Source organism: Cynocephalus volans, chromosome 5 (genome assembly GCF_027409185.1).
Source record: "Cynocephalus volans isolate mCynVol1 chromosome 5, mCynVol1.pri, whole genome shotgun sequence".
NCBI lineage: Eukaryota > Metazoa > Chordata > Mammalia > Dermoptera > Cynocephalidae > Cynocephalus > Cynocephalus volans.
Window position 1 is genome coordinate 14039479 of NC_084464.1, and position 14006 is coordinate 14053484.

The window sequence follows — 14006 nt, forward strand, 5'->3', positions numbered from 1 at the left end:
CCCTAGGGAGGACATTGGGTTAATTCCATCTAGTGTTCTTTGCAGCTGGTCCTCCTTAAAAGCCACAAACGCAGAGTTCAACGGTGGGTGCCACATGACAGTAGAGGTCGGACCCCAGTCTTAGTTTATTTCTGAAGCCAAATCACACACGCCATAAAAGCCAGTGACATGCAGGCTTCCCTGGCACTGACAACCATGAGATTCTCAGGGTGATGAGCCCTGGATGGCAAAGCAAGAGCACAGCAACCCTCCTGACTCCCAAAGCAGGCAACACGCAGGGAGGCCGCACTGCCGGGCACCAGGGCCACAGGCACGCTGCAAACATGACGGAGATCGGGCGCTGCAGCAAGCCCGACAGCTCCCAGGAGGCGGAGGCACCTGAGTCGCAGCAGCCAAAGCCCAGCCCAGATCCTGCCTGCTGTCCTTTCCAACCTCTAGAGGCAGGGCAGAGAGACACAAAGGCAAAGACATGGAGAAGGGAAATGAAGGCAGAGTTGGGGCCACCAGAAGAAAGCAGTTGAGGGGAGGAGAGTGAGCGGGATGGAGGCCACCTCCCTGGCCAGCGCTTCTGCAGAGGGCTACTCGGCCACTGGGGCCCAGCCAGCTCAGCCCCACTGACCCTGCTCAGCAGGCCACACACAGCAGGAAGATGCCAGCACACAGGAGCTCAGGCAAAGTGGCCTGCTCCACACTGTAGTTCCCAGCTTTTCTGAGCTTGTTTCTCAGAGGGAGCAATTCGCTACTTTTATTTCCCTTCTCTCCTAGAATGACAGGGACAAGGACAAAATAGTGGTGGTTCAAATGGCACCTCTGTCTTCACTGGCCTGGCTGCTCTTTCTATACCTCCAGGTCTTATCGCCCATCTTATCCAGCATGAGTCTCTGGCTCCCATGCACCCTTCAGGAACACACACGAGGCACCAGCCCCTGGGGACTGACACGCCGGGAGGCTAGAGGGCGATGGCACGTTTTGCTTTCTGGTGTCGATGATCTCATCACAGGCTGGGGGGACAGCTTGATTTTTAGACTTGAGAGTTTGGTTATAACCTGGCTGGTTAGCACAAGAAGCAAAAACAAAGCCCTGTTCTTCTGTTGCTCCAGGATTTCAAGATCTCATAAGGCCCCATTTAATCAGGGGGGTCTTTAGTCTCTTTCCTACCTTCGTCTTGATTACAAAAGAATATGGAATTAATTGTCTTAGAAAGAGACAAAGACCTCCTTTAAGGACTGAGCTCTAAGCACCTTCTAATCTCTGTCACTTCCTAGGCTGGGCCTCTGGCCCCCAGCACCCTTCCTGGGGTTGGAGACAGCTGGCGAATTGTTCAGGCACCTTGCAGCACACCCTCTTGCCCCTTCACTATGCCTTTCAGCATTGCTGGCCACATGCACATTCACCGGGGGTGAACCGGGGGATGAGGGAGAAGGGAACTTTCCAAGCCGTTTCACTCCTTGATAACCATAATTATCCTAAAGAGGCTTAATGGTGAATGAGCACTGAGCATGATAAAAGTGGAGTCTGAAATGATGCTAACTTTTAAATCACTCACGCCATGCCTATCCTCCACATCTGTGGAGAATAAAGATTTGATTTCATTTAGGAAGCCCTGAACAAGCCTCTACTTCCTAACCAAGACATCTGGAAGCCGAGCCTCAGGCCCTAAAATTTAAATTTAAGATCAAAATGACAAAGTAAAATTCCCAACTCCTTTGAAGAACTATAAATTGCTATTTCACAGTCCTGAGTCACGTCTATTCTTCCCAAGACGAATGTCCATGGTGGGTTGACCCACTCAGCTTTGACACCCCCAACCCCTGGAAGCCAATGATGAAGTCGTGGGGACACTGTAAGAATGATATCCCCAATCGGTGGAATAGAGTTCCTTGAAATCTACAGCAAAAGATGTCATAGTTATAATAAAGGACTCAAACAGCTATCCTGCAGGAGATGAAGTCTCGCTGTCTTTCTCATGCTGCAAGCACACTGAATGGCCCCAGTTGGGAGTTTAAGGAACAGAAGGCAGGAACTATCAACAAGATCAATAGGATCCCGTAAAGTACCAGAGTCACGTTTTCCCCCAGGTCCTTAAACATTCATATTTGGGTGGGTGGGAAAGAGAGGGAAGGAGAAATCACTCTAAGAAATGCTAACAGGTGGTCCTGGAGCCATGGCAGCCTCACCTCACTCCAAAGGACAGACAGGGCCTTGGAGGCTGCTGGTTCATAGACAGTTGGCAGGCCTGGGTAGTGACAACAGAAACATCAGGAATGAAGAGACTATTCCAACTTTACATGAATTGGTAAAAGTGGCAGATGATGTTTCCAAATCATTTCTCAGTCACGTAGGCAGCAGCCAGCTGGTTGACATGGCAGAAAACCTCAGACTCACCAGCTAACTTGAAATAGCGTCAATGAGTCCCTCCCCAAAGATGTCTTCGAAAGGTTCTGGAAAATTAGCTAGATCAGGACCCAGAATCGCCGAATGGAATCATCCTTCAAGGCCATTTGTTCTTGGACCTAGTAAATGGATTGACCAAGTGCTGGAGTAGTCCCCCAGAAGACACAATCATGAATCTCAAGAGAGATGCCATAAAAGGGCGTGAATGGCAGCAAGTAGAAAGAGACTGCCAAATTAGAGCCAAAGAGCCAAGGGCAGGGTGTCCTGAGAGCAGCAGGCTGGTAAAAGACAGAGGCTGAAAAGGAATGGCCAGATGCATTACAATCCCCAGGGGGCTGCACAGTGTGGTGTGGGCCAGTACTAGTAAAACATGTGTAAAAACGATAAACAATACTGTCCAGAGGCCATCCAAGCCCACTGGAGACGTGCAACCCGGCCAACATCCATCATTCATTTGGAGCAGACAGCTGCAGAGAAGCGAGGGCAAGTGAAAACCATCTAGGCAGACTTTGATCCAAACCCACTGTCCAGTGCACATGTTTGCAAGGTCCAGCTTGAACGCCAAGTACAAATGTCAGAGTAGATTCTGGTGGGCGGTGGGGCTCTTGGCCTGTCTCTCGCTTGTTGTGGCCTAGTCCTGCCTTCTCAGGCACACACAGCTCAGTTCCAAAAATAGCCATTGACTTCCTTGCTATGTTTCACCCTGATGACAGGCAACTTGACGAATGATGTTAACTTCTTTACCCAGATGAGGACGATCCCTGGTGGGCTGCTTCTGGAGGTGACTGTTTCGCTGGAGAGATATCAACTCGCTGGGAGCACACTGTGGAAGAAGGGGGCAGCAGAGGCAAAGTAATCTCCTCCTTCAATCCTCCCACCAGACGCCACTGGGAAAGTCTGCCTGCAGTCACACCAGAGACCACACTTCTGTCTCAGCACCGTCCACCTGGTTCATGAAGGCCCAGCAACATCTGGCCCCCCCCCAGGGCCCAGGGGGAGAGAGAGACCAGGTGCCTGTTTCTCCTGCGAGCAGACCATCAGCCTGGCAATCCCTTCTTGGAGCAGAATCTTCCTGTGCATGTCCACTCCCATTAATGGAAGAATAAACAAGGAAGAAAGAGCCCAATATGTAAAGTAGCACTTCGCTGAGTCAAACACGAGCATGTTCTCAGATCACTTGAGAGGGTCTTTGAAGACAGTAAGAAGGAGGGAGGCTCCTTTGTAGTAATCCTTTCTTGGGGCTTGTAAGCATGTGAGGCCAGAGGGATTTGGCATGAACCCTTTTGCCTTAGTACGGACAAAAGGAGCAAAGCAAATCGGTAAGTACTGGGTTGGGAGGTTGGGCATGGGGAGACCAAGGAAAACCAGAGATACTTGCATCTTATTACAAACTAGGTCAACTTTAATATCCATACTTAATTTAAATTCATCAAATTGAAAAAAAAATAAGTTGAAAGGGACATGGGACATGGAAAATAATAATTAGGTGACACTGCTAAAACCTAAATCAGGGACAGCATGTTTTCTCAATTAAAAAAAATTGGTGTGTGTATTAGGCAGGGGGATGTTGACTAAATCAAGTGAAATTTTAACTTTAAAAAGCAATCAACATTTCAAGAGATGCCTCCACGTCGGAGGTTCCAGAACCAAAGTGACCACAGCACAGTTCATTAGTGAACTGAAGCCTACCTTGGCAGCGTGGTCATCATGCCCGCAGGGAAACACTGAGATTATTAGCACTATTCACAGGCTGCCTCTGCAGTGAATAAAGGAAAGCAAGCATTTCATCTTCTTTTAAAAACCGCAGCCCTGACTGTTTCTCATGGTAAACACAGGAACACCCATGCTGTGCACCGCTTCCAAGAAACACCATGAAGACAAGAAGCAAAATGTCCCATCACACTAGGTGGTGGATCCTCAAATTCCACACCCACATCGCTGGTAAAGAGGAAGTTTATTAAGTCAGAACCTAAAATGGAGAGAGACACTTCTTCCCACAGAAAAACTGGGTACTTCGGGCAGTTTTCTTCTGGCCACTGAAGATGAAATTTACAAACATCACCTGGATGAATTAAAACATCTTCCAGAAGTATTTCACTTCCTTTCCAGGGATCCTGACATAAGCTCTGAGAACCTGCTTCCTACAATTGGACATAACTAATCTCTGAGTGCCACTGTGAACAAATCAAATGATTTCCACCGAATCCCAGCAAATCTACCGGATATTCCCCAGCTCCACTTTACAGACGGGTAAACTGAAGCTGAAACAGATTAGGTTTGCCCTAAGTTGCAGGGTAACAGTTCTCTGCCTGCAAATCCCACTGCACATCTTTAAACTTCATGCTCGATTCCCAGGCTACTTAAGCAGCCAAAGGAAACCCAGAACTTGCAAGCACTGGTTTTAGAGTAAGAAATACCTGGGTTTGAATCCAACATTTCCTACCCACGTGACAGCTGTCAGGAGGGGACATCAGTTCTCCTTTCCTCTGTGTTTCCATGACTAGACGTCCATGCCACCAACTGAAAAGGAATAGCCTTGGAGAGACTGAACTGACAGCCAGGCAGCAGGTGCTGTTTCCTCTCTTGCCCTTAAAATTGCCTGTCCTGGGCAGAATGGGGCTGACCCCACTTGCTAGCTCCAGGGCTAAGCACACAACTCAGGCCTGGCCAATCCGAGCAGTGCCCACCTAGCAGTATGCTGCAGGGTTGGGCTCACCACTCACACCACGCCTCTGAGCTCCATGCCCCGGCTTTCTGCGAAGCTACTGCTGAGGGTGCCGAGGTGATAAACTCCTGGAACTGCTGGTTGCCTTCCTGGCCATCGTGGAGAGACAGTCTTTCTGAGAATGCTACCAACCAAGGACAGCAGAAAGAGTGAGTGAGAGAGATTCCTAATATCATCTGAGCCCAAAGGTCCAGCCATGCCTCAGGCTAGAACTCCTGAACTTCCCAGTTAAGCGAGCCAGTGAAATCCATCCTGGGGGTTGAGTTGACTTCCCATCACTTCCAGCCAGGAGCTCTGAGAAATACAAGTCCACACTGCACCAACAATACAAAGTTTGTTTGTACATCACAACTCCCCCAACCATAATGCAACTAGGAAAAAAAAAAAAAATCCAGGTGCTCCCAGGATTTTGATGGGAATGAAAAAGGAGTTGGAAAAATCTAAGCAAACAGAAAGACGCTTGTCTGGACACATAGGCAATCTTAAAGTCTGAATCCTGCAGACTCAGTCTCTGGGTAACAAGTGTTAGGTCTATGGGCCCCAGGAACCCACCTAGATGACCCATGACTGTGACGAGACACTGCCATCCATATGACACCTACAGGCCTTTGCACATGCCCGGCAGAATCTGTTTAACATCTGAAACCAAAGGCCAACGCGTCCTCCTGGAGAAACCAGCTCCACCCACACCTACCTGAGGCGCTGGACACCCGAGACACATCCTGGGACTGGGTGGAACGATTGCGACTCTGCTGGCGGCGCCGGCCAGAGGCTGACCTGGTGGTGCGCACATGGACCTCACTCACTTTGAAGAAGGCCACCATGAAGGGCTGCTTGTCGTAAGGGCCATCTCTGCCCACCAGGCCTGCGGCTCGTGGGTTGATGTGGAGTCCTTGAATGCAAACCAGAGCACGCCTCTTTACTCCACAGAACCTTACTCTTGCGGCTACTTAATTAAGTGACACTTCCTAGTCACCCAAGTGCTAATGACAAAGCGTGAGTGGGAGGGAAAAGCATCACGCATTCTCCCACCTTGCATGCCCCCTCCAGAGGGGCAGGGTCAAAACACTCCCTTCCAGGTTTCATGGCCCCACTGAGGAGTCGTGCGGACTCTCAGCTCCCCTGTTTCTGCTGGTCCTGTCCCCCTGTCTCACTCTTTCTGTCCAATCGTCTTTCTTCTCGACCAGTGAGGCATCTACTCAGGTGGAGCACGCACAGTCTGGGTGTCCGTGAGGGGCAGGGTCTGCGGCAGGACCCCGAGCTGCTGAGCTTGGATGCCGGGGAAGGATAGGGGACTGAAGGGTCCCTGGCAACCTGCTCAGCAGGCGGAATCTCAACAGAAGCTCACCTTTCTCCTTCGTGCCACATCACCCCCACTTGCCCACGGGCACTGCCCTCCCACTCTCACTCTGGGAGCCTGACCACCCCCAGGGGATGTGGCCCAAGCCTGTCTCCAAGTCCTTTCTAGAAGACCTGTGGGACAGGTTTTGGTTGTCAGCAGCAGTCACGAGGGAACAGTAAATGCAGTCATCCTGGAGCTGAGGACTTCAACTTCACTATAAACTATTTTACAGTGAAGTCCCTTATGTTTTGACAGCAGCTGCTCTATAGGAAATGGGTGAAAATGACCGAACTTGCTAGATTTCTGTGACTGACAACTTACCATCCCGTGTCACTACACTCAGCTGAATTCCCATGTTATGCTGTGGGGTCACAACCCACAGATTGCTCGTGGCCGTGATGTCAAATTCCAACCAGCCTTCTTCTGAGGCCCACACCACGCGGGTATCCAACAAAAACAGGTCAGAGTCCCTGAAAGAGAGAAAATGGCACGGTGAATAGCACGCCACCCAGAGGCTCGGTCCCACCCTGTCCTGTCTCAGCGTCAGAATATCCAATACCAAAGTCAGATCACGTCACCTGAGAAGCACCTGCACAGTAATGTGCCGTGGCTCTGATTGGCTTGATATCGTATGAGGCACAGGCATGATGTGATTAGGACAGACGTGAACACGTGACAAGGTGCTTTGGAGAAATCCAGCAGGAGGATCCCTCAACCTCAACCTGCTACTGCTACTCATGCCAAATCTGTTTCGGAATTAGGGTAAATTACAAACATTATGTCCTTCGTTTTAGTATTTCTTATTATTTATTATTTATTTATAATACTATTTATTAGTTAATAGCTGGCTTTATGGCTAATGAACTCTAAAAAAAAGAGCAAGTAGGAGGGAGTCAGTAACAGGATTAAGAAAGGATTAAATTTAGGATCCACAGGAGCATTTACAAAGTTGTGCTTTGCTAATTTATTTATTTTTTTAATTAGGACCTGCCAATCTTCACATTAGTTCCCGTGAAATGGGATATCCAAGAAGCTCCATTACATTTCTGTGGAATCATGCGTCCTTCTCTTTTAGTGAAGGCCTCTGAATGGTCTGTATCGAGTGGTGAGTCCTTTTTCATACATACGGACTGTGAAGCCAGGGGACGCACGTTGAGCAGGTTTAAAGTTCATCCCGGCACAGCTGTGAGCTATGGCTGGGGTTCTTTGAGGCAAACTCATGGAGTCCATTCCTCCCATCGCGTTCCACAGGGATATTTTTTATGTTTTCCAACAGTTTTCCACCAACATCAACCCAGGGGCTATGGGAAGGTGGTGTGAGAGTTTATTTCTGTTCCCCCACATTTCATGGTAGGTAAATGTTAGGGGACGGTCACTTTTGTGTGTTTCAGGGACAATCTGAATCTTTACATCCCAGGGCCACTAGAATGAAATGGCCTGGGATTCCCATGACACGGAGAGGTATATCTTGGCCAGGGAAAGATTTGAATCTGATGCTAGAAATATTTTGCCACAATGTCATATAGGTATAGAAATTTACTAGAGTTAAATACTAAATATAAGATGAGCCACAGTACTAGCAGTGTACATTCAAATAAGTTACAAAGTGCTTTCATTTACTTTGTTTTGCTTGATCCTTGTAACAATCCTAAAAGCTAGGTAAATATAGCTATCTCCATGTTACAGCTGGGGAAACTGAGGCTCAGACTTGAGGCTACAGTCGTGCAGTCAAAATCACAAACTAATAAGTAAAAGAAGCACAACTTAGTTTTGGATTCTGAGTTTCCGTGCTGATATATCGTCTTGAGATTATTACCAAAGACAAATAATATGAAATTTATTTCTATTTTATCAAACATCTGTGAAGTCAGTGAAACATCTCAGTTAAAAATTTTAGGTTTCTCGGGGGGGGGGGGAGCAAATGGTTTTTCCTGCTTACATGGCTACTTAGTGTTAGAAGGAAACTCTATTGTCATCTTTTCCAAGTGTAAACAGTAGGTACAGCCAGACGTCATTTACTCAGCTGCGTAGCAGAACCTGTGGGGAGCCAATCGGTCCTGCCATCTCTAAAGCTCTCTCCAGCAAGGATGTGTCACACCCCCTGTGGACAAATTACCCCCCGTTACTGAGGTAACAGCTGTGAGCAGGGAGACAGGGGGCGTTCATGGCCAGCAGCAAGAGCAGATGGCAAGTCCAAAGCTTTGAAGTTCAGATGCAAAAAGACATAAATTTTGTTCTGGAAAGTCATAGAAGACCCTTATCCAGAAATAACACAGACAGTATGAACAGCCCTGGGTGAAAAGTGGCCCCAGTCCCGAAGGAAGCACAGGACAGATTCGTGTCACAGGAGCAGAATGTGGCTGGCACTCATTGGAATGGAGACGTGGGGAGAATCTCAGGTGGTGAGGACGCCCCTGAGGCAAGAAGACAAGTGTGCGCGGCTGCCCCCGAGGATCACTTTGCCATTTACAGAGCTTCAGGGATGCAAAAGGCACCTACTCAAGGACTTTTAACAAGGACACAGAGAAATACAGAAGTGCAAGTGCAGCAAGGCTGGCAGAAAGAGCTAGAACGAGCTTTTATTTTTAAAGAGAAGGGTTTATGGAAAAGGAAATGTGAGCCCATTACAAGAGAAAGTGGGGGATGGGACAGAAGGCGTGATCCAAGAAGGAGGAGAGGAGAGGAAAGGGAAAGAGCGTGAGTGCAAGAGGAGAACAGGAGTCAGATGTTAAACTTGGGGCAAGGGTGGAGGACTGTTGATAAGCCAGGTTGATACTCATGATGTGGAAGAAATTAAATCTACAGGGTTAGTGGGGATCAGTGAACATGCGGAGCTTAGTTTCTATTGTGTCTCTGCAATGGAGTCACGTTGGGCCCCTGGGGATTCATGTTGTTTCGTGGCATGCTTTTCTGACTGTGCAAGGAGGATAAAGCCAGTTCTGGCTGCTGAAGAGACCTGTGAGATAACGAGTGTGGTCTAACAGCTGGGCCTTGAAGATGAACACTCTGCACTCAGATGGCAGTGAGGCATGTTTGGCTCTAGGATGCTCAGGTCCTTTGGAAGGGAAGTAAGGAAAAGCTTGGGCTTAGAATAACTGGACTGAATGGGACAGAGGAACAGCAGGTAGTGACTCTGTGCTTTTAATCCACGGGACAATAGCCTCCCCTTTATCCCTCAAGACATCCAGAAAAGGTGGGTCTTGTTACTGTGTCTCTTCTACAGCTCAGGAAATGGAGCCTGGAAGGTGTCAAGGTCAAATGGGTGTTGAGTGGGGCAACCAGAATTCCATCAGGGTCCAGACTCACATACCTAAAAAGGAGAATGAAGAAATGTACAGAGTACAGGCTGAAAATACTTTGTAGGGGCTTGAAATGAGATAATGGATCAAAAGCTACTGCATATAAATGCCACAGCCCACTGGACAGAGAAAATACACTGAGCCACGGAGGGTAGGCACAGGCATAGGAGTCCTGAGCGGGCCTCACCCAACGAGGTCAGGGTAGGGGTGACAGGTGCACAGAGCAAGGCGCCAAGATGGCTAACGCCGGCTGTGGACAGTCGTAGTGGGTGGCATCCTGGCAACCTTGCCGGCTTCTCCTCCAAGTGGAAGATTCTGTGTGTCTAGCATGAGAATCACTAACATGCATTCACACAACCAGGGCAAGGAACTTTAAAAAGGAATAAAGCTTTAAGGTACAACTTCACTGGCTACCCTTAAAGCATCCAATAACTCAGGTATTTAAGAGACACTATTTACGGCAAATCATTAAAATGGTCTGGTCTGACCCACATCTATTCGCTTTTCTTTGGTGACACTCGGCCTTCTTAGTCTACTGACTCTGAAAAAGTGTAGCCTCAAATAATGCGCATCTGATTTTGCCACGTAAAGAACAGGATTCCCTTGTCAATCTTACTTCAGCAGAGTTGAGATGTCCTTATTTAAAAATATTTCACTGTCAGATAAAGAATCCTAGAGTCTGGCCAAAATCACCACCATGACTGGATTACTTGGACTTTCCCACTGAGATGAAACTCTCAAGTTAGCATACCATGACAGAAAATCTGGAAGCAAGAGAGAGAGAGTTTTGAACACATTTACTGATGCTTATTTTCAACTAACTCATGAGCTCCATGTGGCACGATGAATGTGCCTTGTGTCTTGAAGGATGTAACAATGTTATTCCCTTCAGTAGTGTCCCAACTCTAGGGTGTAACTCTCCACATATGGTGATCACCCTGGCAAAACAAGGTTCTTAATAATTAATAAACCTTACAAGAGATTTCTAGAAATTTTCAGAAATTCACAATGGCATTAGAAGTTGACCAACAAGCCACTTAAAGACGTGCAGAGTTGGTGTTTGTGGGCAATATCAACACCGTGAGGTCCCTCCCATCACGCAGCCTCCAAGGCGCTGCCCATATTGATGATGTCGCATCAGGCTGAGAGGCAGAAAGCACCTCACACAACAAGGCACGTCTCTCTCTCCTTCACCCACAGAGAGGGGCAGGAGGTACCTGAGTTCCTGGTGGGTGGGCTTTGACCCTTCCTGACAAACTGCACCCAGTAAGGTCATACTGCCCTGGTCAAAGTACAACCATGTTTACTACTAACCATTTTACTAGAAAAATGTTCTTATTAAAGTAAAATTTATACGTTTGAAACAAACAAGTTTATAAAATATTTGATAAGGTGGCTGTGGTCTTGTTTATTTCTGCATAACACATTCCTTTGCCTTTTATGTGTCTGAACTTACTGGTAAATTAAGATACAAGACAGCATTCATGCACTGATGAACTGACTTTGTACAGTATGGAATATTCAATTTTCAAATAAAATGAAAGTAAAAAATAAATCGTTTTAGTAAATTAGTCAAGTCCTTGCTTTGTACTTTATCCTTATGTAAGGTACAGTATATGAGGGTGCTTCAAAAAGTTCATGGAAAGAGTCATTATCTTTTAATTCTATTTTTCCAAACTTTTTTGAAGTACTCTTGTATAATAGATTATGTCTAAATTTTTCCCGTTAAAAGGATAGAAAAGGAATAGGATATTTGAAAATAGAGCAATACAAACCAGGGTAAACTGTTACATACATACGTGCACACACACACACACACTCTCAGATTGGAGTAACAAGAGTGAGTAAACATGATGATTATATAATTGGCTAAGCTTTAATTGACTAATAACCCATTTTTTTCACTTCAATGGCAAGCATGGTATAAAGAGATGTTTCAAATATCTTTAACAAACCCATATAAATCACTTTGCTGTCAGAATACCAACATAGCAAACCCTAATACAGTATTTACTACATGACTGTTCCAAGTGCTCTTACATACAAGTATGTTAACTCCTCACAACTACCATAAGAGGTAAGTACTACTCATACCATCTCAGGTTTACAGGTGAGGACACTGTTGCAGAAAAAGGTGAAGTAGCTCACTCATGCTCACACAGCCAGGAAGTGCAGAGCTGGGATCTGAACCCAGGCCATGTCACTCAACTGCTGCACATGCTCCAGATCCATCACTCCAGGAGCTCTCAAGTGCAGCCTGTGTCAGAACCCTCTGGGGGGCTTGTTAACACAGACCACTGCCCTCTCCCCAGAGCTTCTGACTCAGCACGCCTCAGACGGGGTCTGAGAATTTGCATTTCTACAGGTGATGTTGATGCACCTGGTCTGGGGACCACACTCTGAGGGCCACAGACCTAAAGCATACTACCTCTCCATTAAATGTGAGTAGTATTAGCTTTGCCTATTTTTTTTAGACTTAAGGTTCAAACCTATCTGCTGTCAAGATTTTTTGCCCCTCTCCCTAAAACAGCAAACCAAAAAGTAGGCTGCTCCACAAGTCAATGTTTGATTGTTTTTTTGGTTTTTTTTTTTGTCTTTTTCATGACCGGCACTCAGCCAGTGAGTGCACCGGCCATTCCTATATAGGATCCGAACCCGCGGTGGGAGCGTCGCCGCACTCTCCTGAGTGCGTCACGGGCTCGGCCTAAATGTTTGATTGTTTTATGGATTGTCTTAACCCTTAGGGAGTTACCAAATCAGGCTAATAATCAGAATCACAGGTAAGATCAAGTTCAGAGTAGCAGTGTTATTAGAAGACTTGCTTCTCTGTGCCCACAACAGGGAGATGATTACTTTATACAAATTCATGGCCACCCAACCTGTCCTCTTTGGCCACATAAACAAAATAATGCTTGTATACACTACAGTATCCTCCCACCTACCCTAGTGATCAAGCACAGATAGACTGGGGAGTTCTACTGCCCTTTAAACATGTTATCTGCAACTTATATATTTTAGTTCTCATTACCAATCCTCCATTTCCACATCCTTGTGCAATGGGGGAAAATGAAACAGTGAAAGAACTGTTAATCTGTGATTTTTTTAAAAAAAGATGTTTCACAAAATCATCCTTTCCACTAGCATGGCCTGCCTCCCACAAAGCCGGACATCCTGGTAAGGAGATGCATGCAACCAAAGCAATCTGTTTCTAGGAATGAATAATACATAAGGCATAATACATAATACTTTCCAGAAGTAAAAACCTATCCTTTTTTCTTTTGTGTTTATGAAGTGGATAAGCAGTTCCCAAAGAATGGTGTCCCCTGCCCACCACACCCTGACTCACACCCTCATAAAAGATTTTAGCATTCCTTTGAGTGTATACAATTCTTTATGATAACTTTAATTCCTCTCTGTAGCATTCTCTTCTACACTGTGCCTTACAAAGATCAAAATACAGACAGGCTGAGGAACAAGGTTCGGTAGATAGACCCCACGTCTTTTTTTCTTTTTTTCTAATTTCAGGTAGATTATTCTAGGTATAAGGAATATGCACTTGACTGTGAAGATGAAACTAACCATTTACATAACCTGAGCTGTGGGTCATTTGTATTATCCCTTTTTCGGGGGCAAATAACAAACACTGAAAAGTTCCCTGCTTGTCTGAGGCCCACACTGAGAGCCAGAGATTATCAAGTCAGCAGTAAAAATTTCATGAGTCCCTGAGGATTACACCTTTGAAAGCCAGATACAGAAAGAGAAACAGGTGTGGCTGGGCACGGGGATAAAAGGCTTTGATTTTCTTCTATCCAAACTATACTGGTGTTCTCCCAACCTGGCTTTCTCAAATTTGCCCTTCTGTTCAAAAAAGGACCCCATCTCAGGTATCTAAAAGGTTGAACTTTTATCTTCATTTCAACAGGCAACACTGAAAGTCCAACAGAATTAATTCATAGAGCCGCTGGCCCATAAGTAATGCGTTTCTAAAGAAACTCCTCTCCTAGATCTTGGATGAGGATCAACTACTGGGTCCAGATCTTGTTTCTAGAACTTCACCATTTGGTTAATGAATCAAATATAAACAATTGTGGGGATTCATTAAAAAGATTTCCAAATGAAAATTGTAAAAAAAAATATACTATTCCTCAGAGACTAGTTATGATATATCAAACTAACACTCCCACCAAGAACAACTAAAAAACCTGGATTAACACAAAACTAAACCTGTTTGAAGTCATTTTAGAGC

General features: G+C 46.1%; 1 protein-coding gene across 1 annotated transcript in view; it reads right to left on the reverse strand.

The window, feature by feature from the left end:
* The window catches only part of BMP6 (bone morphogenetic protein 6), a 156105-nt gene that overhangs the window by 12475 nt on the left and 129624 nt on the right, over nt 1-14006 (reverse strand). The window contains exons 3-4 of the mRNA XM_063097866.1: nt 6783-6931; nt 5814-6011 (exon numbers count right to left, since the gene is read on the reverse strand). Coding sequence (XP_062953936.1) covers nt 5814-6011; nt 6783-6931 — 347 coding nt within the window. The remainder of the gene's footprint in view (nt 1-5813; nt 6012-6782; nt 6932-14006) is intronic.